The sequence below is a fragment of the Podarcis tiliguerta genome, assembly GCF_965153285.1.
Source record: "Podarcis tiliguerta genome assembly, chromosome: 10".
In the NCBI taxonomy this organism is placed as follows: domain Eukaryota; kingdom Metazoa; phylum Chordata; class Lepidosauria; order Squamata; family Lacertidae; genus Podarcis; species Podarcis tiliguerta.
This window is the reverse complement of record NC_139543.1, coordinates 27285121-27312296: the sequence shown is the minus strand read 5'-3', so window position 1 is coordinate 27312296 and position 27176 is coordinate 27285121. Positions and strand designations below refer to the sequence as shown.

Genomic DNA, 27176 nt, shown 5'->3' with positions numbered 1-27176 from the left:
GCTGATACCTGACTTTTTGTGCTGCTTTGGCTACATAAGCAACAGCTGTCACCTATGAGCAGTAGAAATAGAGGGACTGCCAAACCATTAACGAAACAGAATTTATTAAACCAAGGATGAGAACCAAAGCATTTGCAAAATTAATTTCCAGTAGAATACTCACATAAACGTTTATGTGTACATTGGGGGGGGGGGGGGGACTGCTAGACCCAATTTGTACGACAAACAAAACACAGAACAGGAATTCAACAACATGAATATTCTTTGTTGTTCGTGGATTTCCAGTTATCTTCACAATTAATCTTTTGAAAATTGTCCCAAAATGTTGTAGCTAGAAATGAACAGTTTTTGGCTATATATTTGCATAGTACCGGTCACGGTTTTGGAAATCTCTATGTGCATATTTTGCATCTGATCTGCTGTGAGGCACTCTGTCAAACGGCTCGTGATCATTGAAACACGATTCAAAGACTTCATCCACAGCTTTCTCGGCCACCTCTTTGCTGATGTTCCGAACAGCCAAGATGGAGCGAACAGCTCTGTCTTTTACGCAGGTCTGAGGAAGGTAAGAAAACCAAGGTCAGGACACAGACTGCGAAGTCTAGACAAGGGATACACTTAGTAAAATTGATTACCAATAATAAGCCACAGAAAGTGTTTTGAAAGGTACAGTGGTACCTCAGGTTAAGTACTTAATTCGTTCCAGAGTCCGTACTTAACCTGAAACTGTCCTTAACCTGAAGCACCACTTTAGCTAATGGGGGCCTCCTGCTGCTGCCGCGCTGCCGGAGCACGATTTCTGTTCTCATCCTGAAGCAAAGTTCTTAACCCGAGGTACTATTTCTGGGTTAGTGGAGTCTGTAACCTGAAGCGTATATAACCTGAAGCGTATGTAACCCGAGGTACCACTGTATTGCTAACTAAAACAAAATGAACAACTGTCAATCTCCCATATTCTCCACAAACTTGGGAAGACACCAAGATGCTAAGCTCAAAAGCCAGTGTCACATTGTTTATTGTGGATGTCTACTAGCAATGTCACTCCTTGAAGAACAGCCATATAAGGTTGCACCAAATCTGACCAGCAACAGATTCTAATACTTTGTTATACCTAACAGAACTCCTGTAACTTGAATCTCGGATATCTGAATTTCCAAATTAAACAGGACCCCCTCTGCAAATGGAGACACTGTGGAAGCCTGGCCCTCCTCTTCATTTACAGGTCACCATCAACTTACCTGCTGATGCTGCTTCAATCCAAATTTAAACCGAGACATTTCATTTAGGAGGGAGCAATCGCCACTAAGATTAGCAGCTCGAATCTATGTAGGGAAACACACCAAAGACACCAAAACTAAATAAAGTACTCAGAGAACTACAACCATTCCTAACATAATTACATGGCTCCCAACAGTTCTCTGGCTAAGATGCCACTAGCTATATGCCAGTCAAGACAACAGGCCATAAGAACACATGTGACACAAAGTAAGACTTTGAAAAAGTACTGTTTGTTTACTTATAAGAATTCTGACCTTGTGACAAGTCTGGTTTCCTTTTTCTCCTGTTCCCTGCTACTTCACACTGAGTAAAATTTTAAAGGCAGGCTGGTTGTTTGAATTTTCTCATTCACAGTTTTTAAAGCTGCAACAACTAAAATGGGAATACTGACAAAGGCTTTTCAATCATGTCAGATACTGATTGTTGATTAGAATCTTACATTATATTGCTTTATTATGTTTTAGCATTGTACGCTAGTTATTCTAATTTTAAATGGCACATAAATCCTCCTTTTTAGAGTGTTAGTTGGAGTAAATTCTTATTAGCACATACACAAAAACCCACTGGGTCCATTTCTGAAATAGTGAAATCACAGAACTGTTATACAGACATACCTCGGAAGTTGAATGGAATCCGTTCCAGAAGTCTGTTCGACTTCTAAAACGTCTGGAAACCAAGGCGCGGCTTCCAATTGGCTGCAGGAAGCTCCTGCCAATCAGAACCTGCGGAACCTGTGTCAGATGTCCGGGTTCTAAAGAAAGTTCACAAACCAGAACACTCACTTCCAGGTTTGCGGCATTTGGGAGCCAAAACGTTTGACTCGCAAGGCATTCGACTTCTGTGATACGACTGTAATGGCCCTGTGATCCACTACGTACGTCTATGGAATTTCTAGATGTGACCAGCATGAACAATCCCCATCTTGCCGTTTTTGACAAAAACAAACTTGGAATGAAGGGGAGGGGGGAAGCCAAGGAAAAAACTAAGAAGAATTGCACTGATAAGGATATGTTTTGCTTAGATGTTAAATATGTTCTTAGCAGCACTACTAATTTACAACTTACCTCTGAGCAAGCTAAATGCCTGATATTATTGAACCAGTCCACATGTGCACGGCAGTGATCAAAAGCATGGATAAGCTCATGTGCAACCACTCTGTTCATATGAGACTGGTGATGAATATTGTTTTGGCACAGAACAATCTACAAAGGAAATAAGGGGGACATTCAGAAGATAATTTAATCTACAAGTCACAGGCTTTATCCTATTTTAAAGCAAGCCTCAAAAATATACTGAAATTAACAAGCGCAGAACTTTGTGGACAGTCATCCTCTGGTATTTCTCTGGCGTTGATGGGAAGAGAGTCAAATCTCCTTTCTCACTTCCCTCCCAAAATATTTTTACTATTATATAATGCAAATGGGGAAGGGATGGTGCAGATTCATCCACACTTATCACACTGCTGTATCAAGGCATGTCAAGAAAGGGAGGAGTACAACATAGCTTCTTTTTTTCCACCTTTGCTTATAGCAGGAATGAGAAGCATGCAACCTGTGGGCCTTATGTTTCTAATTGGCCTTTGAAGCTTTTCCTCAAGCCACTTGCCCTACAACTGATTTCAAATATGACATCAAGTAAGAACACAGCCACAAAGGAACAATTGGAGCCGAAAATGAGCTTCCATTTGCTACTTTGCAGGTGGGAAATCACTGATAGCACTGATAATAATAATAAAATTTTATTTCTACCCCACCCTTCCCAATTCAAAAACTGGGCTCAGAGCTAACAACAAATTTAAAACACTTAATTGTAAAAGCAGCATAAAATACAGTATAAAAACATGAATAACAATAAAATTCAAAATTCAGAAATCAATTTAGGGAAAATAAGCATTAGATAATCGCCAAGGCTAGCTGGCTGAATTGGTCCTACTTGGGCCAGCAAGGAGGCCAGGGGAGAATTAGCTGTGGGGTCTCAGAGTGGGTAATCTTCATAAAACGGGAGGGGGAGGGAAGAGAAGGGAAATAAAAGATCAGGCTGAATTCAAAGGCCAGGCGGAATAGCTCTGTCTTAAAGGCCCGACGGAAGGAGGTTAAATCCTGAAGGGCCCTAGTCTCATGGGACAGAGCATTCCACCAGGTTGGAGCCATCACTGAAACCGGCACTAACAGCAAGCGCCAGATGGGCACCAGAGTTCCCCATCAAGAACTTTCCCATGCAGCCAAGAGGGCTCGCTATCAGTGCTTATCAGAAAGCCCCTTTGAAGGTGTGCTTTCACTGACAGTGCACTTTCCCAGGAGCTCACTGCTCACTCCTGCTTCGTGCATTTGAGGACTCATTATTGGCCCACACAAATGCATTTTGAGCCCATTTAAGCCACTAATCAGCTGTCAAGATTAAGTCCCAACTGTGGGCCAACAGTCTTCCCTTTTTGTAGAAGGCCTATAGTTTACCAGGTGAGTCTGCTGCCTAGAACAAAAGAAGCCCTTCCACTCCAACAGGAATAACTTCTCTGGGAGTAGTGAGTGGGCCTGTGGATTTGTATTTCCAATTGAGAAGAGATCTGACTGCTCAAATACTATTTAATTAAATACTCCACTTGAACTGAATTACCATAATACTATGGGGGAGAGGGGAGTAAGCATTGATTTTGAGAACTATGAACCCAAAGGGTTCAACAGTAAGCATCTCATAATTTTCTGCAACTATTTTGTTTTGCTCACATGTCAAAGCATCAAGTTATCTGATGTTTCCAATGCTGCAACAGGTTGCTCCGTACCTACCTGTGATGTTGAAGAATCGAATCCTCCACTGACACACCCATCACACTCTTCACATGAGAAGTGTCGATCTTTGAAAACAGTGCTAAAAGGCCCAAATATAGGTCAGCTTTTTAGTATTAAAGTCAATTTCAAGTAGGAACACAAATGCAGTAAACATGCAACAAGCTTGGGTCAAAAAAATATCTTACCAGCCAGTATTCTTCATAGCGTCAAGTAGCAGTTTAGCATATGGACCTAGACCAAGCAATGCAGTCATTTATTCTTAAGCACAAAACTTGGGCAGACAAAATGAGCTACTGGTCACATGCTTTAGACCACAAAGGGGCAGCCTGTAGCCCACATGTGGGCCTTGCAGGCCTTCAGTGTGGCCCATGTGGGTGCCCAGCTTTGTAAGATCAGAACTACAGCTGGGTGCATGTCTAAAACTTTAGAATAAGGGCAATGGGAAACAGACAATATGAATGGACTCTCTGCACCCTCACTACAGCAAAAAGACTGTTATTGATGAACTGGGGGGGAAATAATGTGGCTCCCTTTAATGACTGGATTGAAGATATGAACAAACTCGCTACACATGAACAAGCTCTATACAGACGTAGACCTGCCATGGGCAAATTTGACAGTACAGTGGTGCTCCGCAAGATGAATGCCTCGCAAGATGGAAAACCCGCTAGACGAAAGGGTTTTCCGTTTTTCAATGCGCTTCGCAGGACGAATTTACCTATGGGCTTGGTTCGCAAGGCAAAAATGTCTTGCGAGTCTTGAGATTTTTTTTCGCTCCCCACCCCCTTTTTCTAAGCCGCTAAACCGCTAATAGCCTTTTAGCAGCTAATCCGCTAATCCCTTAAGCCTTTAATAGCCGCTAAACCGCTAATAGCGCTAATCCGCTAATAGGGTTCCTTCGCAAGACGAAAAAACTGCTAGACGAAGAGACTCGCGGAACAAATTAATTTCGTCTTGCGAGGCACCACTGTATTTGGAATAGGTTGTTTTTGATAAATACCGTATAAGATTAAGGTCTGGTTAACTGCAATAACAAGGTACCCCCCTCCTTTTTTTGTAATGCACACAGTATATATTTTTCTGCTTTGTTTTCGACATGGATTCTATTTCTTGTTTCTTCTTTTTTGTGTCTTACTCCGTGCACTTGTACTTTGGTATTTTCTAGTAAAGAATGATAGATAGATAGATAGATGATAGATAGATGCGCGCGCGCACACACATACACTTGTACCTTGGTTGTCGAACGCCTTGGTATTCGTACGTTTTGGCTCTCAAACACCACAAACCCAGAAGTGAATGTTCCAGTTTGCGAATGTTCTTTGGAACCCCAACGTCTGATGCTGCTTCCACGGCTTCTGACTGAGTGCAAGAAGCTCCTGCAGCCATTTGGAAGCTGTACCTTGGTTTTTGAACATTTTCAGAAGTCGAATGGATTTCTAGAATGGATTTTGTTTGAGAACCAAGATACGACTGTATGGGTGTGTGTACACACACACACACACACACACACACACACTATTGGTTTACAGTAATAAACAGCCTATTACCCATGGGTAATAGACTGTTTACAGTGGTACCTCACAAGACGAATGCCTCGGAAGACGAAAAACTCGCAAGACGAAAGAGTTTTTCGTTTTCTGAGTTGCTTCGCAAGACGGATTTCCCTATGGGCTTGCTTCGCAAGACGAAAACGTCTTGCGCCTTTTTTTTAAAACCACCAATGCATTCCTATGGGAATACACATTGGTGCTTCGCAAGACGAAAAAATTCACAAGACGAAAAAACTCGCAGAACGAATTAATTTTGTCTTGCGAGGCACCACTGTATTACTGCAAACCAGTTTCTGGACTTCTTGAAAAGAACAAGCTGGAAGCCTCCACAAGCAATGGTCTTCTTGCTACTACTTAAGACATGGAAGGTGTCTGCCCTGGCAACAAAACAGGGTCTGATGCCGCACTTAGGCTGCCAACCTAACCCCGCTTACCTGGGAGTAAGCCCCCCTACATGCCCTAGGGCTGAATAGGCATGGATAGGCTTGCACAGACCTCTCTTGGGAAAGAGACAGGGGCAAATCTGGGGAATTGTGGTTACTCTATCAGCCAGCTCTCAGGTCTGCGGCTGCTGTTGCCAAATGCCAGGTCAGCTCAGAGTAAGACCTCTCTCATCCATGACCTGATTGTGGATTGCCAATCTCCCCTTCTTGGGCAAGACCCATGAGCGTGTGGTCATGGGCCAGATCCAGACACCCCTGCAGGAAACTGATTTTCTAGATCCATTTCATTTGGGCTTTAAGCCCAGTTCGGGCATGGAATCTGCTTTGCTTGCCCTGTAAAGGTAAAGGAACTTGGGGTTGCGGCGCTTATCTCGCTTTATTGGCCATGGGAGCCGGCGTGCAGCTTCCGGGTCGTGTGGCCAGCATGACTAAGCTGCTTCTGACGAACCAGAGCAGCACACGAAAACGCCGTTTACCTTCTCACCGGAGCGGTACCTACTTGCACTTTGAGGTGCTTTCGAACTGCTAGGTTGGCAGGAGCAGGGACCAGGAACTGCTAGGTTGGCAGGTGAGCAACGGGAGCTCACCCCGTCACGGGGATTCGAACTGCCGACCTTCTGATCGGCAAGTCGTAGGCTCTGTGGTTTAACCCACAGCGCCCTTGGCTGCTCTGTAGAGGCCCCTAAATTTTCGGTAAGAGCCTTGCCTGCGGTCCAACCCAGCATAGGTGCAAGTAATTGAGGGGTGTTTAGGGGAGAGGCAGAGAGAGAGAGGTGGTTGGGAAGGAGCCGCGGGTCCCTTGGGAGCGGAGGGCAAGTGGCTCGTCCGTCACTGCGCGGCCAGAGACGCTCCTTAAAGAGGGGCCGCGGCCTCCAGGCACTTACTGCTTTCCAGGGCGATCTGCAGCATCACCTGGCACCTGTGGTTCCTGGTGAAGATGGCCTTATAGAGCATGGACTGCTTTTTCCCGCCTCCGCGGCTCCTCTCGGGAAACAGGCCGTACCCGAAGTCGTCGTCCCGCTCTCCGCCGGAGCCGCGGCTCTCCGGATCCTGCGGCTGTTCCGGAGGAGGCATCTCGGAGGAGCCTCCTTCAGCCATTCAGGCGCGTCGGAGACAGCATGGCTCGGGAAGCCTCGCCGGCCACCGTAGGTCACTCACCGTAATAATAGGGAAAAGTCTCTCGAGGTCGCTCCGCCCCGCCTCTGTGGTACCAACGAGATGTGGAGAAGGAAAGAGAGAACTGCCTCCGGCTGCTTCTTTTGAACCAGGAGGAGGGGAAGGCGGAAGGAGGAGGAGGGGAAGGCGGAAATGAAGAGAGCAGGGGAAGCCGACGGTATCCATGGCACTAGAGGCAGCAGGCAAACCAAACCGCGCAGGCGCCAGATAAGGCCGAGGGTCCTTTCTATGGTTACTACAGAAATAACGTTTTCCGCAAGGGGCGTTTTACGTCACTGCTCTGTCGCGCGCGGGATTCTGGGAAAGGAGCGTGGCGCTTGGCCTGCGGAGTGACGGCCGGGGAGCGCGAGAAGGCGGGACCAAACCTCGCGCCGGTAAGGAGGCTGCGGGCGCCGTCGATTGACAGGTGGGGCGGCTAGCTGAGGGAGGGAGTCTCGGGGCCGGACGGCCGGGGGCGACTCTGGCCCGGGGAAGGCTCCCCTTTGGCAGTGTGAGGGCCTTCGAGAGCCCCCTTGAAACCGGGAGGGGGTGTGCGGACAAGATCGTGCCATTCTCACGTTCACTGTTCGGTTTGACTCGGAGGTAATTTCCCAGGGAGGTTTCTGTCAGACTCCCGTCGCCTTACGCGTAGCTGTCGTATCTTTATAACGAACTTCGCCTTGAATTTAGTGAGGGGAACATCGCCTCCAAGTCTGTCCAAGCGCTGTTGCTGAAGAACGAACTGTTACGTGTCTCTGAACACGTGTCTGTTCTATTCATGTATACAGCAGGAGGGGTGGGGGTGGAGTGGTCAGACCTCTGCAGTTTGAAAAAGAAAAGTTTGGTCCAAGGGCACTATTTACAGGGTAATTTACTTGTTGGGCACTGTTTTGCCAGAGGAGCTTATCCAAAAAGAAAACCATGCATGCATTAAAGCCAGGGGGTGTATACATTAAAATTTCCTGCCCACTCCAAAAGGCCATATAGGTCGTTAAAAGCTAAAGTTGCCTGCTTTAAAAACTGTGTTTTTGGCTGGCACCTGAAGATACATAGCAACGGCACCAAGTGAGCCTCTGCAAAGAAAGCAATCCCTTGCCACCGTGCAATGATTCATATTGTTATTTATTTATTTATTGAAACATTTCTGCCCTATCCTTCATTGAAATGATAAACGGTAAAGGGATCCCTGACCATTAGGTGCAGTTGTGACCGACTCTGGGGTTGCGGCGCTCATCTCGCTCTATAGGCCGAGGGAGCCGGCGTTTGTCCGCAGACAGTTTTTCCGGGTCATGCGGCCAGCATGACTAAGCCACTTCTGGCGAACCAGAGCAGCGCACGGAAACACCGTTTACCTTCCCGCTAGAGCGGTACCTATTTATCTACTTGCACTTTAGCGTGCTTTCGAACTGCTAGGTTGGCAGGAGCAGGGACCTAACAACAGGAGCTCACCCCATCGCTGGGATTCGAACCGCCGACTTTCTGATCAGCAAGTCCTAGGCTCTGTGGTTTAACTCGCAGTGCCACCTACGTCCCTCATTGAAATGATGCATCACTATAAACTCTGGCCAAAACAACTATGAGCAAATATGAGCAAAAAAAGTAAATAAATGGAACCTGTGGGTATAGAGTATACTATAGGGCAGTATACAAATGATGATGGTGATTGTAATAATAATAATAATAATAATAATAATAATAATGACAATAAAGTCGCAGCAATAATTATGGATCAAAATCTGGCCAGATGGTTGACTTCCCCCACCCTTGGTAGCATAGGTTGGTTTTAAATTGGCACTGAATATTCATTGGTGTTGGTATTTTAAGGGGCTTCTGGCAGTTTTCACCATTTGTAGCTTAAGAAAGAAGAAAAGTATGTGGAGTACTCAACAAATGCAAGGTGCAATGCAATAGAGGGGTGGGTTTAGTACATCTCTGCTACATGATGGTTTTATTGTGAAAATAAGACACCCCCCCCAACTTTGCATGTTAGTGGACTGGGCATATGTTTAATGGTCTAATTTCCTGTGGCTCTGTATAATTCAGTCTAGTTTCATTATTTTTTTAGTAAGGGGCTTTTAGAATGATAGTAGCCTGCTTTTCCCCACTAAATTTATCGTATCATCAGATGTCGTGGCTTATTTCAGTACTCAAGGACACCAATACTTTTCTCTTTTTTTCTTTCCGTAATCTAGTATCTGCAAATGTTTGTTAGTAGCCTGACATTTCCCAAAACCTTTTAATTACCAGATGACTTCACCAAATAAAGCAATAGAGTTACAGATGCAAATAAGACAAAATGCAGAAGAGTTGCAAGATTTTGTGAAAGAATTAGAAAATTGGGAAAAGGATATTAAAGAAAAGGATTGCAATTTACGGCAACAGAGTGGAGTTCCAGTCAAGGTAAATTCAGTTATCTGATACTAGGATTGACAGGGATGCTTACAAGTAGAAATATGTCCTTTTTAAATTTCAAGTGAAACTACAAATAAATCACTTGTATTACTGATGTAGTTTTTGCCATTTTGTGCTTAGCATGTTTGTTTGGCGGGAAGTCATATACTTAGGTTTCCTCTTTTACAAAGCAAAAGGAGACTCTTTGTAAACTCTGAAACATTTAGGTCATAACTTTCAACAAATGATGCATAGTGCCATTCTTTTCAAGATAGAATCATATGTAATATTGCAATTGTTTCCCCAGCTTAAGCAGCTCCCTTGCCATTCACAGCTACTTTCTCTGAGAGAAGAGATCCCTTTGGGAGCAGGGGGAGAATGGAACTACACACAGCATAGAGATTGTTTAAGTGGGTCGCATACCTGGATGAGTCTTCCTTTAGTGCATTTGGGAATATACATCCTCATCAATGGCCAATAAATCTGCTTGTGTACTGTGGGAACTAGAAAAGGGCAAATCAATTTATTTATTAAGTTTTCTGATACTGAATAGCAACCTTTTCTGATATTTAGGATTTACCACCAATTCGGAATGAAGCTTATAAGAAAAGGAAGAAAAACAAAGTTAAAGCCATCTCTAAGAAAACTACTGAAGAAAATAAAAAGAATAAGATAAAATCTTACGATTATGAGGCATGGGGGAAGCTTGATGTGGTAAGCTGAATCTAGTTATTAAAATGCTAGGAAAAATACAGAGTTTTGTTTTGTGGGATTTAAGTATGTAACATTAAAGCATGCTATGAAATTTTAAAAAGACAATTACAAATTCAAACATCATTTTTTTAAAATTTACACCTTTATCTTACTTAGGAAGAGCCCAGGGCAATGTACAGCAACCATGTGAACAAAAGAATGATAAAAGAACCTTAAAACATATATAATTTTTTTAAAAAAACTTGTAGCAAATTATTTAAAACAGAAATACATGTGTTGCTCAATAGAACACTTCTTATTTGTAAAACTGGAAAGGCCAAGGCAAAGGTAACTGTTTTCATTTGGTATCTGAAGGCCAACAACGGGAAACATTGGAAAAATCATTCCAGATTCAGGGACCTACCATAGAGAATGCCCTTCTGCACATCTCTTCATCCTAAATATTGTTGGGGACCTCAAGCAGAGCCCCAAGATCTGTAATCCATCACTACTTTGAATCACGTCTGGTATTATACAAGTGGCCAGTGCAGAGCTTTTAGGATAGGTGATCCCATCTTACTGCCTCAGTCAATAATCTGGCAGTAATATCCATCACTAGCTGTAGCTTCTGGACCCTTTTCAAGGGTAGCCCCATAACGAGTGCATTGCAGTAATCCAAATGGGAGGTCACTAGAGCATGGGTTACCGTGACTAGCCAGCACTGAAACAAAACTCAAATACCTCCGAAGGTTCAACTAAAGAATATTACAGTTTATTGGTGAAACATATTGTCTGTATGTTTTATTAGACTGTAGTCTAATTCATGAGATAATTAAGATGGACATAGATTAATTAACATTTCTGATCTGTGCTTATCCAATTAAAACGAATAGATGTTGCACAGGAGCACCGTTGTCCAGATTACATTCTTGCACCCTAGCCTAAGATTTTAGCTAAAGTAAATTTCACCAAAGGCAGATTTAGTCACAAGAAAATGTATTTCTGGGTTGTCTTAGGGCATTCTATATACTGTAGAAAAATGTTGTAGATTTCTAGTTGTAACATGTGACGCTACAGACTTCAGGAAGGGTGGGTGTTTCGGGGGGGGGGGTCTGCTTTCATGTAAATCATTTATTTCACATTTAGTGAGCACATTGTGGAGAGGCTAAAGTAAGTTTTTAATATGGGGAAGTAATCCAAAATATGACATCACTCCTTTTCCCACACTCTGAAGTGGTACAGACCCAAATTCTACCACCTCATTCAGTGTATGTATAAACAGGCTGTCAATTATACAACAGTCAATAGAACTAAATTAGCTTTAGTATTCAGGCTTAATTTGAAGGAATGGGTTTCCACTTTTTCCCTTTTCCAAGGGAGCATTTCTAAAATGCTGTAACTTGAGCTCTTGAGCCAAAACCCAGCTGTATAAACAAGTGCTCAAAGCTCTCTCCCTTATCAGTCCATGAAGGCTGGTAATGACTGATGACCTTGTCCACTCCAAAGTGGAATTTAAAAAAAAATACTTCCCAGAAATTCATTTCTAACATTCCTTCTGAAATGGCTTTGGGCAGAAAAGTTTTACTTTCAGAAGCAGTTACTCCATTTTGTGATATTACTTTAGCTCTGATAACAGAAATCTTTATTTAAAAAGTGAAAAGACAGTTTGCTTTAGCTGGTTGGATAGGAGTTGGGTGAAATACGTGGATGAATGTTAGTGATATAACTAATATTTAATAAGACAGTCACTGTTTTTTACTACTTTGTTTATTCACCCTTTAATTTTTTTAATTTGTAATTTTCTTCAAATGTGTTTCAGGATAAGATACTTGAAGAACTTGATAAGGAAGATAGCACCCATGATTCAGTGTCTCTAGAATCAGATTCTGAAGAAGATGGAATACACATAGACACAGAAAAGGCTCTTGCTGAGAAAGAAAAGGTTATTTTGGTCTTTCAGAATGAGGGACACTTTGTTTTCTCCTAACACCCTTTAGGATGTACCTTCAGATTAAACCTTGAAACCAAGAGATTAACTCCAGACATTTTTGGATATTTTACCGTGACTCATTCCTTATCTAATTATTTTAAGGCATGTTATGGGCAGCATGGTGATTTGATCTCCTTTTGTTATGTTGATGGCCTTCTTGAGATAGGCAGTGTGGAATTGTGGTATTTACTTACTTTAAATCGTGTTCCATTTTCTGTAAAAACAACAAGAAGAAGGAAACCCAACCTGGTAAAAGCTATAGATGTTTTGGAAAATTGGTGACAGTCACACTCTTCTGTCCTGCTCAACTCTTATCTCCCAGTGCAGGTTGTGTGATTGAAAGTGAGGTCTGAAAACTGCTAGAATTTGTGGTTACGGAAGTAATTTATAAACAGATGTGTGAATTGGGGCTAGAGAGATTATGAATAAGTGCCATCTTCCCAAAATTATACTATATTATTTATTTGCATTTATATTCCTTTCCTCATTTTATCTTCAAAGTAAGCCATGGTGTAGGTTAGGATGCACGTGAGTCTTGCTGAGGTTTTTTTTTCAAGTTTTCCATCTGAATTGGGTTGAACATGGGCCACAAAATCCTGAAAGCTGGCAAACACAATTCCCATGATACAAGAAAAGTAACATTTGGGGGGGGGGGAATCAGTTTGAAGTATATTCACATCACTGATCACTATATTTTGTTTAACAGGGTAATAATTATTTTAAGCAAGGAAATTATGATGCTGCAATTGAATGTTACACAAGAGGAATGAATGCAGATCCTTACAATCCTGTTTTGCCCACAAACCGATCATCTGCTTTTTTTCGACTGAAAAAGTAAGGCTTGTTTTGGACACTTTGGTATTTCAGGATTTCCTTAAGCATTTAGCTCCCCCTCTCTTCTTTTTCAGTAGCCTTGTTTTGGTTTTATACCTGTCAATGCTCAACCATTTCAGTTTGCCATTTGATAGATTAATTAACAAAGAAAATGGGAAATTAGTGCCTTATCAGAAGCTGGTATTGATGCTCAGCATCCTGAAAATGCAGAGGCAAACATTTCTGAAGTAGTCCCATTTTATGAGCATTGACTCCTTGAAGGGGGTGGTAGGAAACATCGGAGTCACATGCTGTGGCTGCCCTGTCAGACAGTGGGGGACAGAATATACTGAAGGGTATAATATAGCTGACAGTCTTCCCCAGTTCAGCACCAGTGCAACTTTAGAAGTGTTCATACCCACATTTCTGTGAATTGCATGGGTTTTTGTTTGCATGCTTTTAAGGAACATGCATTTGGGATTACAAACCTACAATATTGTTGCAGGTATTCTGTGGCTGAATCTGATTGTAACTTAGCACTTGCCCTAAACAAAAATTATACAAAGGCTTATGCCAGAAGAGGAGCAGCTCGCTTTGCTTTGCAAAATTTTGACGGTGCTAAAGAAGGTATGTTGGATTTTCTGTTTCTGTATGTTTAATATTCATTCGTTTTGGCTGTCAGAGACATTGCTCAGCCACAACTCGTTTCATCCCAGGCCATTAACCATGCTTGCTGGGGCTCATGGGAGTTGTAGTTCAGCAACATAAGCAGGGCTAAAGGTTCCCCACATGCCTGCTCTAAATAAATAACTTTCTGATTTATGGATTGACCCAGTGCTTTGGCCATATACCAATTTCAGCATCACTTCTTCAATTTGCCCTGTCTCTGAAGCATGCATGGAAGAGTTCAGCCAATTAATTAATGTATACAGCATCCTGAGAAACTTCTCAATTGAACAAGATTCTGGGAAACAACCATATATTATTAATTTTAAGTAAAATATTCTGTATCTTAGAAGAGACTTCTTATATTTGTTCCCCTTCTTTAGTAAGTGTCTGTAAAAAAAATTACATTGGAGAAATGACTTTTTAAAAGAAGGTCATTTTGCAGATTTTCATTGAACTTTACTCCACCTGCAGTTAATTTTGGTTAAATATTTTCATATTTACATGCCCCTAATTCTGGAAAAGTAACAATATTGTCTTAGATTCATGTTTGCTGACATTGAAAATCGCCCAGGGTGAAACATAATTACAAACTGTTGGAGAATAACAGTGTTCTGAAATGTGATGAGATCTGTTTTCTGTCTTCCCTCAAAATGAAGTCTAGAGACTGTGATACCTATTGATGAAGTCTAAAGCTGTTTGGTGTTATCTTCTAGTTTATATAGTTGGGTAATAATGCTAGTAAACTTTTGGGAGGTTACTTTGAGAACTATTTACTTACCGGTACTTGTTTTGCTTTTTAAGTGAGGTATGTCAGTGCATTTCCTATACAAGAAACACTGCTGATACAATTAGCAAGCCCTAGTTTACATTTTCCCTAAAGGTTCATTCTTTTCACCCTATTAATATATATTTTCATGTCCTGCTGTCAGATTACGAAAAGGTTTTGGAGTTGGATTCAGACAACTTTGAAGCAAAAACTGAACTTAGGAAAATCGAACAGGTAAATAATTTAAATTGGCCCAATGAACATGATTTTATTTTTTGCTATGTAGTATAAATATTTTGCATGTCTTATGTCTTATATTAGGCTCTCCTGTCGAAAGAAGGCTTCCAAACTGAAGAATCAGATGTCTTTATCAACACTGAAATAACAGAACAGAAACAAACTGAGGAAGAGCAGCTAAAGCAAAAGGCTATGGCAGAAAAAGATTTGGTAAATAGAACATATAATGTTTAAGATAGTTGTGGGAGTTGTGGAATTTTATAGTGGTTCAGAATTCATTGCATTGTGGAAGCCTTTTTGCACAGTTCTCTACTATGCAGAACTGGAACCCACGTCTGTGACAAATGGAATAAATGTCTAGTGTTTACTTAGTTGTGTGGTTTATTTAAAGCTACCAAGTGTCAAAACGCTAGCTTTACATTGTTCTGATGTAGTTCCAGCCCTGGCCCAGCTGCTATATTGTATTGTGTTGCCATATGCCAGACATTCTGAAATCTGCATTGCTGTCTGAAAAAGCATACCCTATCATTACTTCTGTCCCCTTCTTTCACATGCAGGAGTGTGTGAGATATTGATTAAAGTCTTAATTTTTGAAGTGTTGCTCACTTGTATGAAGATGCAATTGTTGATGTATACACTGTTTCTCTTCCCCAAATATCACAGGGAAATGGCTATTTCAAAGAAGGGAAATATGAAATAGCAATAGAATGCTACACACGTGGAATAGCAGCAGATGGCACCAATGCGCTTCTTCCAGCCAACAGAGCTATGGCCTACCTGAAAATTCAAAAGTGTGTGCTCTTGAACTTGCAATTCCGCATGATCTGCGTATTTTCTTAGCATTTAAATCAATTCTGTCTTTTGAAATCTTTTTTAAAATACATATTCATAAGCAAAGCTTTTTGCTAATTGCACTCTCATCAGTATCTATTAAAAAAAAATCTTAATTAATGTTCCTATAACACACCAATAAACAGTACAGTACAACACAACATTTTGTTCCCACAAGAACATTTTGTTCCCATAGTGGAGATTATGTCATAGCTTGGGTTGGTCTAATGCTGTTTTGCACTTCACCGAACTGATCTGAAAATGTTTTTTGGTGTGAAATTAAAACTTGTGTACATAAGCAAGTAGCTAATGTAAGCACTACTTTCATATATTACAAGAATGACTTAATGGAGGAATTCAGAGCTACGATCTCCTCACCTATTCTCATTGCATTTTATTCATCAAGTTTTAATATTCAACCAGTGAAGTAGAATAATGTATTTCTTTAGAGCAGAGCTCTCCAAACTGTGTCACTACACATTAGTGTGTCATCTGCAGTGTGTAGGTGTGTCACGTGAACGCTCCCCTCACTCCTTCCGGGGCTGGAAAGAGGTTAGTTTAACCTCCGGTTTGCTAGTAAAATTGAATTACTCTGTCATGAAATGATGCATGTCTAAAAAGTGTGTCATCAACATGAAAAGTTTGGAAAGCTCTGCTCAGGTTCAGATTGGTACTGTAGCTGTTACATTGTCAAGACCAGAGAGCAACTCTGCTATAAGTTGATACTCTTTGTAACATATTCAACTAAATGTTTTTGAACTTTCCAAATAACGGTCACATAAAGTTTAAATTTAGGCAACATATTGGTTTTTAATCCAAGCACTTCTTTAATGTAATCACATTGAGAAAGGTCTGTTCAGCTCTAGAGATAGAATTACACAGCTTCTAGTAGCATATAATTCTCATATTTGCTCATATGTGACATAGATATGCAAACTTTGGTCAGAATTTGTTGGAATGAGTGTAGACTGTAAGAAATAATATCTGATGGGATCTGCACTACTAAGTAATCCTTTTAAATGTTTTCTCTTGATGATGAGATATGAAGAGGCAGAGGAAGATTGTACTCAAGCTGTATTACTAGATTCCAACTACTCAAAAGCTTATGCCAGAAGAGCGACTGCGAGAGCTGCACTGGGAAAACTAAAAGAAGCTATACAAGGTGGGATTTTTAATGGATGTGTGCTTGATGTTATCTTTTAATGAAGTTTTTGCTCAATCATAATTTCTCAGTGCAACAGCCCCAGTCCACCAACAGCAATCCGGTATGATAGCAGCAAAGCTTGGACAGAAAGTAACTGGGTTTTTTAAACACCTAGATTTTTTGAGCTGCCATGTTTGCCTGATATAGTTGGGCCACCGTAAGGGGGAACATGTATGTGCTCCTAACCACTTAACCTTTGCCCAGGGAATAAGGAGACTCACTTTGAAGGTGATGTGGCAGAACCCTGTCTAAATTGCTAATTGAGATTCTAATCAATTTGGTATTTGAAATTGGGCCTTGCATCCTGCTTCATTGGAGTCAAGGCTGGTACTGCTGATTCAAAAGAAGTAAAGCTATTTTGCACTGAAAGAGAGCATGAAAATTGCTTAGCTCGCATTTCCTTGCTATTGCAAAATTTCATTCACAGTAGCTTACATTTTAATAAATAATGACCATTAGTTACTGTTATTGCATTTCAGTAGTTCATTAATAATTAGATACTTGAGCATGCCATAGTCATGGAAATCACATTTATTATAGTGGGGAAAGTCTTCTTTGGGAGACCAGTTGGATTCAGTGGGACTTCCAAATGGTTAACGTTTGATAATGGATCATGTCTTAACAATTGCAGATAAATGCGTGTAAATTAAGTGTTAAAACTAATTATCGTTACATTACATTAAATTGGTGTTTCTTGATGTAAATTCATCAGATTTTGAAACTGTTTTGAACCTGGAACCTGGAAATAAGCAAGCAGTAAATGAACTAATGAAACTTAAGAATGTAAGTGTGTTGTACTTCAGTATCTCCCTAGTTATTTTTCTGAGTTATAAATCATTCTGATTTTCATGGATGGTTATTTACTAATCTTTTAAAGGAATCAATTGCAAAAGGGCTGTGGACGGGCACAGAATGTCCTGGACTATCACAAAAGGAAACAGAAGCACAAAATCTAGTGAAACCCATTGATAAACCCTTGCATCTTAGATCAAAAGTAAGTACAAATGATGAGGGTATCAGGTGTTTTTATCCCAAGGATAATGTTAGTATGAGCGGGGCAAACTTGTGTGGGCTTGAAGTGTTGTAAAGAAGAGGATCAGTTTGTTCAGGAAGGGAAGTTACAGGAAGGATGCTTGCTGGTATGAAATAAAGAGAAATTTCCACAAAGGGCAGAGGTGTGGGAGGAGAAAAGTGCATCCTAAGTAGTTTACATGGATCTGAATGGCGAGCCATATCTCTGTCTAGAATCATAAGAGAGGAAGATACAAAGAGGATTAAAAAAAAAAAAAAGTTTAGAAGGTGTGGTCTTATAAATACTGCCATACACATTTGGGGTGAGATCAATTGATAGGAGGCAGATTCCATTGCTGTGTGTGTGTACTAAAAGGGTGAGTGTGTCTTCCTGTGATTGCCTACAAAAGTTTTATGCCACAAAGAACCTCTTAGTATCGGGATTTTCATATTTGCTATGACAGGCACAGGTAAGCTTTGAGAATGCACCCAGTTGTTCACAGGTATGTTAAAACCGCTGTAACTAACTCCCTGCATGGTTCTGTTCTGTTTAGAAACCCTTGAGAAGAATAATCATTGAAGAAGTGGATGGTGAGATTCTGACCGCAAATTTGCTGGCTACCTCCAATCCGCAACCTAATCAGTCTGTTTCTGCAAGTGTAGAAGCAACAAATACCTCAGCATCTGCACAGAATCGAAGCAAAGATGATTTTTCTTCTTCAGCTGATACTCCCAAAGCAAAGCTGTTGAAAATAGAAGAAATTGGAGATTCTGTAACCATAGAGTAAGTACTGATTTTAGTATTAAATAAGAACTAGTGGTTTGTTTTGCTCCAAACAAACATGTTGACAATAAACTATTAACTATTATCTTACTATGAGTTGTGAATTGACCCATATGGTAATGGGGGTAGGAGGCCTTATGAACGGAATAAACAAATGGGAACTTTGTTAATGATTTTAATCGGATCTTTTAGTTCCATATAGGTTAGGATAATTTTAGCTCAAGACAGTTGATGCTAAAAATCATGGTGGCTTAACAGCATGTATGTCCCTTGAATGAATCTTAAAAGTAAAACTACAAGGCTATTTTTTCAGATCTAATACATGTTATGTAAGTACACAAATGGAAGAGTTTATAACTTTCCCCTCATATATTTTAGGAAACACTATACTGTATTTAGTGGTGTCCAAACTTTTTTTCAAAGAGGGGCAGATTTGATGAAGTGGGGGCCGACCAAAGTTGTTGACCTTTTTTTAGGATTGCAGTTGTTGAGCTTCTATTAAGATTTAAGTTGTTGCGTTTTTTTTAGGATTTTAGGGAGTAAACTGCGTGGGCTGGATTAGGCCCCCAAAACGGACTTTGGAGATGTCTGCTGTATGTGCTGTACAGTAAACATTTTATTCTTGTAGCAAAGTTCCAACCCTTGAATATAAACCAAATGGAATGACATATAAATTACAGGAGAGCAAATGGCTACACTGTAATCAGTGTTGAGAGGGCTTGGACATTTGACATTTTTTTCTTTCATATTATGAAATTATAGGGAAAGGCTTTACTTTTCTAGTTGTGAAAATTCCCTTTTGACGTTTATAATTTTCAGAGCACTATGGGCTTAAAGAATTGTTGTTTCTTACCACTTTTTTCCTCACCAAATTAAATGTACCGTTAAATATTTGGTGCATTAGCATTTAGTATTAAGTAAATCTCTTGTTCTGAACTTTTATATTCATAACCAACTTTGTTGCACAATAGTTGAGGCATTTTTACCCTTTAAACATTGCAAGTAAATCTAAAATGTATGTCAGATCAAGTGTAAGTAGTATTGTTGATGCATATAGTCTTAATCATGTGTTCCAATATTGTTGCTATTGTTTGCAAGGTTAGGCTTTGAAAATGTACGTTGCACAAGATTGTGCAGTTTTCTACACAATCTACTTAGTGGGGATTAGTGTTGGAACAGAATTCATTCTGACAACATCCAATGAAGTGTCACCAATCATGCACATATATTGATTATATGCAAGCTTTTTGCATGATTGATATAGACTGAATCTTACATTATGTCTTATCCTGACCCTGTCCTTTACTAGAATAGATTCTGATCTGTTAAGGGGAGTCTCTACCACCATTCTGGATTTTTTGTTTTCTTTTAACTACTTCAACAGAGTCCTGTACTCTAAATCAGGGAGTCATAAATGGGTTGGGACCAAGTATCAGAATTAGTGCCTTCTCCATAGCTTGGACTCTCAGATCAACAGCTGAGAGAGGCCCTTCCTACTCTTCTCTCTTTGTCAAAGTTGAAAAAAATGACAACCAGAGAGAGGGCCTTCTCAGTTTTGACACACCGTTTTTGACATACCTTCTGTAAGGCGGCTCACTTGGTGCTGATGTTATCTTTTAGGTGTCAGGTGCAAGAAAATCTTTCTGTTCACTGGCATTTAAGTTTTAGGAATTTTAAATGTTTTGCTGATAGTTCTGTTTTGTCTGCCAACTGTTGTTAACATGTGTCTTATTGATGGGACCCTTTAATTGTGTGAATCACTCTGGAACCAATTTTGAAGATTGGTTTGAATAAATATAACTGTGTTTTGTAAAACCTGTCTCCAAATAGAGGCTAGGTAATCATCCACTTCATGTCTGCCTTAAATGTTTTAGACCTGTCAGCAAAAGCACCATGAAAGAGAAACCGTCATCTACATCTCAGTCTTGTGCTATGAAAAAACAAACCAAGACAGAAAAACAAACACTTCTCCCCACATTTACATTCCCTGTGCCTCCAGTTCCTGTGAATTCTTTTCAGCTGGAATCAGATTTCAGAAAATTAAAAGGTTACCCAGATCAATTATACGCGTACTTGAAGGTAAGCTTCTTCATACCTAAGTATGGTTTCTACCAAGTTGTGTAACTTTACAGTGCAGTCTTTCTTAATACCTTCCTTTAGGGTAAAGCAATTTCCAACTTGAGATTTATTTAGTTTATTTCATTACATATTTGTTGTTGTTGTCCATGAATAGTACCTTTAGGGAAAGTTTTTCCTATTGAAGCTTCAGGGACGTGTTGATCAGCCTCACTGTCTCAGTCAGTTCATGCAAAGAGGTTGCAGCTGTCTCCAAAGCCAATTCCATCGTGTCCAGTGTGGGGCGTCCCATACAGGGTTTTTTGGGGTAATAGCAGGAGGAGAGGGGAGCTCCAGTGCTGGCTGTGCAGCCTCAAGTTTATTTAGGGATTTGGAGTGGCCTTCCTCTCTTTCACCAGCAACCCTAAAACCTTCATAGGTGCTTCATTTGAGTGCTCACACTCCACTTGGCTTCAGGACTCAACCTTCCATTGTAGTATTAGAACCAAGTGTGTTCCCTTTCCCTGTGAGTCTCTGTAGCCCTTGTGCTACGCTAAAGAGAAGGTAGAATTGAAGCTCCTGCAGTACTTTAAAATGGATCTGGGTAGAATTGAGTTGGACACCCATCTTCCACTTAGCAATCTTGGACTGAAAGGAAGCAGGAAGTCAGCTGCCTGGATTTCTTATGTAACTTGGGGAAATTCTCTCCATCTGTAGGATTGCATGCATCAGCTGTAGTATTGAAAGTGCTTATTAAACTGCATATACTTGTAGCGCTATCTGTGGTATAGGAGTCTTAAAACCCTTAACCTTCAGAGAACTCTTTCCACATCAGCAGGACAGTAGAAGATCCTCTGACCATATGCTGATTACCTTGAATCTTCCTTCCAGGACCTTAGGTTCTTTTCTCCCCACCCCCCGATTTTCATTATAACCCTTTGAAGTAGGCAAAGCTGAGAGAGAGCATCTGGCCCAAGGTGCTTGCTGCTGAGCTAAGCAGCAGACTGTGAATCCTAGGTCTCCCCCGTCACAGTCTCTGTACACTGTCACAGGATCTTACAGCATGTTCTAGGCCACACATTTCATTCATACTGGCCCTAGGAGCCTCACTGTCACTTCATATGAACTGAGAGACCTTGAGAACAAATCCAACATTCCCTGACACTGCCCAGCATGGGGAGAGGGGCAGTCAGTATTAAAAGGAGCAAGCTGTACATCAAGGAGGCATGTTCCACCATTACTATCACTCTCATTGGAGAACCATGATAAACTCACAAGGAAATCCATTGTTCCCTAGAACAGTTTGAAAACTGCTGGTATAATAAAATGTTTTAATTGATTTGATTTCTTTCCAATCAAGCTTTTGTTTCTATAGGCACTGTGGAAGAAGATAAATTCTGATAGTGTATAATGCCTGCTTTGTTTTTCTTTTTCTTTTGTTTTCTCAAAGCAAATTGATCCTTCACTTTATCCTAATCTGTTCCAAAAATCCTTGGATCCAGATGTATTTAGCCAAATTTTGAAAATTCTACAGGATTTTTATATTGGGTAAGTTTTTCAGTTCATGGATTTTTAGATGGTAAATTGAACAGCTGGACTCATTTCCTGGCTGAAAAGCAATTTTCCTGTTTTCCAGAGCATATTTCTGGCTGCTTGTTGTTCTGTCTGATACTAGCAATATGCCAGTACTTGGAATTAGTGTCGCTTGAATAATCTGTAAGGGAAATGATATTTTACAAAGCAATTTTGGGGAAAGTAAGAAAAAAATCTGCAGCAAAGTGTTGCTTAGAGCTGGAACACTTCAGTGCTTACCCTTCAGAATACTTGGATGAAAATCCAGAGTTGACTCACAATACAGTGGTCAATAAATATATGGGCACCTTAACAATTGTTCCTTCACTTGTTCTGACATCATACCATGCCTCTGAAGAGTGGTGCAAAGTCTAACATGAGACTCTCCCGTCTATCCATCCATGTTACTTGAGTGCAGAGGAAGCATCTCATTGTTGACTTTGGAGGCACAGCACAATGCCAAAAAGTCAGCACCTTCTGCCCAGGTTCCAAGTTAATGGGAAATGCAGTGTCTGGCTTTGCACTATGCTCTTAAGACACTCAGAATGTCTCTGAAGCATAGTGTGAAGATCAAAACTAGATTATACAAATCCTCTGTATGTGCCAGAGATAATGACTGTACCAAGGCTAGCTAAGATTTGTGGAACTTTGTCACCATGCTTGCTCTTCTTAGGCAGCTGCTTATGCATAAGACGGGTGGTTCTTTTCAAGTGAAATCAATATTATAGAATATCTTGACCTGCCTCAAAATATCCTTTTAAGGGTGATGCCAAGAACTGAGCTTTGAGTCGTATAGAACTAAAGGATGTCCCCTACCACTGAGCAGTACGAACTAAGTCGTTTTGATGTGCTTATGAGAAAGCACAGCATGTGTATTACTATTAGTATTATTAGTAAGACCCTGTATTAATGCTGCACACACAGGAAAGGGGAGTTGAAGGAGTGCTGGCAAGATAAGATCAAGTTCCTCAGAAACAAGGAAATGAGGACTAGATGACTATCAATTTAATGTAATGTTGGTAGGAGGCAAGTACACAAAATACCTCCATTATCATGAAAACAGTCTGGAATGGTGTTCAGCATGGGAAACTTTTCTTATGCGAAAATGATTGCTGCTATGCTACTTTGAACAAAATGAAATACCACAGTTGCATCTTAAACGAGAGCAGTTTCAGGATATTTTATACAAATATCAAATGCAAATATCAAATATACAAATGCTCTGATGGTGTTTCCTGCTTGGCAGGGGGTTGGACTCGATGGCCCTTGTGGTCTCTTCCAACTCTATGATTCTATGAAAATATTCTTATTTTGGATGCCCATAGGAACATAAGGTCATCAAGTTGCTTTTCTGGCTATGTCAAAATTATCAGATTATTGGCAATCATATCTGATTTGTAGCTTGTTGTACTGTTTGTTTATATAGATTGGTTTTAATACTTGACTAATTTTATCCATGCATTCTGTTTTTCACTTTTTACTTGAGTTTGATGCTGCCATATACATGTCATGAAAGTATCCAATCAAAAGCAGTTGTTTACAGGTGTATGTTAATGTTTCCCTCTCACACAGGAAAGAAGAACCTTCACTCATCTTAGAAATTCTGCAGAAGCTGTCCGAATCAAAAAGATTTGATATGGCAGTAATGTTTATGTCTGATTCAGAGAAAAAAGGTAAATAAAATGCAACCACGGGTCACTAATAGAATCTAGTAGTTGGTAGGTTTAGAGACAGGCATGCTAATTGCACAGTTTGGTTGCTGCAACAAAATCCTGAAAGTGTTGTTTCACTTTTTTTAAAAAAAGAGATTCTATCCAGCATCATTGTTTGAGAAAATAATTTTCATCACCTGCTCCCCCCCCCCCCAGCAAAACCTAAAACCAAAATTAGGTAGCTTGGGCTTCTGGTGCTGCTGTTGGAAATGGAAATGGAAAGTGTCTGGATTTCTCTCTGATGAATCTTAAAGCTCCTGCTAATATTTAGCAACCCAATATAAATAAAATATTGCAAATTGGGTGCCAAAGTACAGTGTTGCAGTTTTTTCTTTTGGAGCTTAAAAAACAATTTTTGCATCAGAGGCAGGAGTTCCTGCTCCAACCTGTGTCTTACTTCATGTGCAAAATTTATTTTCTCTTAAGTTTAGAACATTTTAGAAGTGCAGCCAGTCTTTATGCAAGTCTGTGGAATACAAGTGCTGAGTTGGTCTCATAGATGGCCAGAGTGAGACAATTGGAAGTCGTTTTAGCTTTGCTGCAATCTAAGAGATGGGGGGGGGCAATATTAGGTATTAGAAATCCAAACCAGTCACCTCTGAACTGCAGTATTAACAGCGAATTCTGCTGCAGGGCCCCCATAGCAGTGAACTACATGTTATACAGTGGTACCTCGGGTTACATACGCTTCAGGTTACAGACTCCGCTAAACCAGAAATAGTACCTCGCGTTAAGAACTTTGCTTCAGGATGAGAACAGAAATCATGCTCCGGTGGCATGGCGGCAGCAGGAGGCCCCATTAGCTAAACTGGTGCTTCAGGTTAAGAACAGTTTCAGGTTAAGAATGGACCTCCGGAACGAATTAAGTACTTAACGCGAGGTACCATTGTAGTCTACTCTCTCAGCCCACTTGGCAACATGGCGAATAAAAGCAGTGGTTTACAGTCAAGAACTAAATTGCGGCTTCTGATTGGCTGGAAGCTCCTGCAGCCAGTCAGAAGCCGCAGAAGCCCTGTCAGACATTTGGGTTCCTAAAGAACGTTCCCAAACCAGAACAATCACTTCCAGGTTTGCAGCATTCGGAAGCCAAAACGTCTTGAGTTCCAGGGCGTTCAGGATCCAAGGTACACTGTAGCATTGTTTGTTTGCTACTCTTAGCTTTCACCCAGCTTGCAGTAATACCTGTGGACAACATTGTAAACTACTCAGAGAAATGGATTAAAAAGTAACAAAGCAGCACAGAACCTGATTTTCTCCTCTCTGCACCCCTGCCTTTGTTAGCCTGCCCTGCAGCTGATAAAGAACATTTTGAAGCCTCCCAGACTGTGAAAGCCCTGCGCTTCTCTTCACCAGCCACTTGCCAGGCAGTCTCATGCAGAGAATATATATATGAGCTGATTAAAAGGCTTAAGAAATGCACTAATCTCTCTTTTCTTATAGCTGCACATTCGTTATTTGGTCATTTGGAGCAGTCAGGATTGAAAGAGTCTTCCGTTAAACTGCTCAAGACAAGATACGGTATTTAAGGCAAATACCTTTTTGTGTCTGCATAGAAGTACAGCTGTTTCTGCACCGTTTTGGGAAGACACTTGCCTTCAGATGATCAGTGAGACTCCCATCTAAGAGGATTCAAAGTACCTTCCACTTGCGCATGAGGATTGTTTGGTCCCTCCATGCCACATCACATGTTTCTTTGGAAAGTCTCCACACTTTCAATAGTAGTTTCCTGGATAGGGAAGAGAGAGGAAAGGCTGGTTTTACATTTACTGCTCCATGCACTGCGCTTTGGAGCCAAGCCTGTGGGGGGGAAAGCATTTATGTGGAAAAGGTAAATGTGTGTCTTCCGGTCTAGCAGAGTACCTCATAAGATTTAGCATGACAGAACCTATTTTAAACTGGGCTTTTCCCCCTCTTTGACCATATTGCAGAATCAAAGTTGACAGTGAGTTGTTAAAATATTTTATAAATTTTGCATTGTACGTATTAATTTGCTGTTTTAAAATAATTCTGTATTTCTGTTCTTATCAATAAACAGATGTTTAATTACAGGATTCTGAAACTGTTGTATATGATTACTAATTTCAATGTTGATACCTCTTGCAGGTTTTTCAGGTACAGATGAGTGAAAATCTGATTATTTTCAACCAATTGCCACCTTGCCTCAATTTCTCCCTATTTCAGTTACTAACAAAGAACATTTTTCTCCTAAGGATTCATCAATCATCGTTTTGGCTTTGTCTGTATCTTCTTTTTGAGACTATATGTATATCACATGAGTTAATCACCCCTTACCTCTTCAAACGCCCACCCTTACTAAGAGGTTAAAACTGGTTATTTTGCATTGTACTGGTGTAAATTACTGGAATCAAATGAAGGATGTATATTTCTGTATATTCTTCAATAACGTTAGGTGTATTCATGATGCTAGATAGTTGTCAATTAAACATTTTGACAAAAGCATTATATAAACACACTATTTTTTTCTTGACACATTTGTTTTATGACATCTGCTCATTTAAAAAATAATTACCAAGGTCTGGCTACATTGATTTCTAACCTATCCACTTGAATCAGGTTCAAATCTAAAAATAAAGCACATTACATATTGTAGCCTGAATGAATTGTAACAAAGTTCAAAGCCTTTTAAAAACACATTGGGCCATCTAAAGTCAGCCAAAAGGAGCAGGTTCTGGAAAAAAGCCCTGCTACTCAGGCTGAGAGTCCATTTACTTCAGCATCCTCATCACTTCCCCCACAGCTCCAGATGTGCATCTAGGAAACCAACATTTGGGGCATTAAGACAGTAGACCTTTCCTGCTGTTTAATTGCACAATGGGCAATTTCTGTGCCCGTTAACGTCTTGCATTGCCCCTAACATATTCATTATTCTTCAGACAACTGGATGGAAATTGGTCCCTGTGAAAATAAATGTTTGGCTTCCTGGTTATTCTAAATTCTAAACCTCCAGCAGTTAACCAAGTAAATAGAGACAGCCCATTAAAAAAAACCCACAGAGAATACAGGTTTTATAGGTAGAACAAATGAATTTGTTTTCATTGCCATTTTGTAGACATTGCACGCTGTACCTTATCCTCTAGAACAGTAATTTTCAGACTATTCAGCATGTGTATCAAATGCTACAATGAGCATCAGTTAAACTAATGCTGAAAAATGAGCACTTAAGACCAAATTATTGGGAATTTTTCAATAAAACTATCTCTTCAATTGAGCAAAAG

General features: G+C 40.4%; 2 protein-coding genes across 7 annotated transcripts; one reads left to right on the top strand and one right to left on the bottom strand.

The window, feature by feature from the left end:
- Positions 1 to 87: 87 nt before the first annotated feature.
- Positions 88 to 7399, bottom strand: ATP23 (ATP23 metallopeptidase and ATP synthase assembly factor homolog). The gene is made up of 6 exons (XM_083400077.1): positions 6942 to 7399; positions 4250 to 4295; positions 4062 to 4143; positions 2343 to 2480; positions 1239 to 1322; positions 88 to 556 (listed from the first exon to the last, which is right to left on the bottom strand). The coding sequence occupies exons 1-6, from the start codon at positions 7153 to 7155 to the stop codon at positions 353 to 355; spliced, it is 768 nt and encodes a 255-aa protein (XP_083256203.1). The 5' UTR covers positions 7156 to 7399; the 3' UTR covers positions 88 to 352.
- A 7-nt stretch (positions 7400 to 7406) lies between these two features.
- On the top strand, positions 7407 to 25999 carry RPAP3 (RNA polymerase II associated protein 3). Of its 6 annotated transcripts, none has more exons than XM_083399707.1 (17): positions 7407 to 7607; positions 9405 to 9612; positions 10177 to 10317; positions 12116 to 12238; positions 12993 to 13120; positions 13605 to 13726; positions 14698 to 14768; positions 14856 to 14981; positions 15435 to 15562; positions 16643 to 16764; positions 17519 to 17589; positions 17684 to 17800; positions 18372 to 18601; positions 20476 to 20680; positions 22107 to 22204; positions 23801 to 23901; positions 25381 to 25999. In XM_083399707.1, the coding sequence occupies exons 2-17, from the start codon at positions 9460 to 9462 to the stop codon at positions 25464 to 25466; spliced, it is 2022 nt and encodes a 673-aa protein (XP_083255833.1). In that variant the 5' UTR covers positions 7407 to 7607; positions 9405 to 9459; the 3' UTR covers positions 25467 to 25999. The 6 variants fall into 6 exon arrangements, with proteins under 6 accessions (XP_083255833.1, XP_083255834.1, XP_083255837.1 ...); XM_083399708.1 differs by having other exon boundaries at positions 7477 to 7607; positions 9460 to 9612; XM_083399711.1 differs by having other exon boundaries at positions 7532 to 7639; positions 9460 to 9612.
- Positions 26000 to 27176: the final 1177 nt, after the last annotated feature.

Coding starts and splice junctions, on each gene's coding strand:
- ATP23 (XM_083400077.1), bottom strand. CDS start 7,155: ATGGCTGAAGGAGGCTCCTCCGAGATGCCTCCTCCGGAACAGCCGCAG. Junction 1,323..2,342: donor GGCATTTAGCTTGCTCAGAG/GTAAGTTGTAAA, acceptor TTCCCTACATAG/ATTCGAGCTGCTAATCTTAG. Junction 557..1,238: donor GATTGAAGCAGCATCAGCAG/GTAAGTTGATGG, acceptor TACCTTCCTCAG/ACCTGCGTAAAAGACAGAGC.
- RPAP3 (XM_083399707.1), top strand. CDS start 9,460: ATGACTTCACCAAATAAAGCAATAGAGTTACAGATGCAAATAAGACAA. Junction 13,121..13,604: donor GCTTTTTTTCGACTGAAAAA/GTAAGGCTTGTT, acceptor ATATTGTTGCAG/GTATTCTGTGGCTGAATCTG. Junction 13,727..14,697: donor TTTTGACGGTGCTAAAGAAG/GTATGTTGGATT, acceptor TCCTGCTGTCAG/ATTACGAAAAGGTTTTGGAG.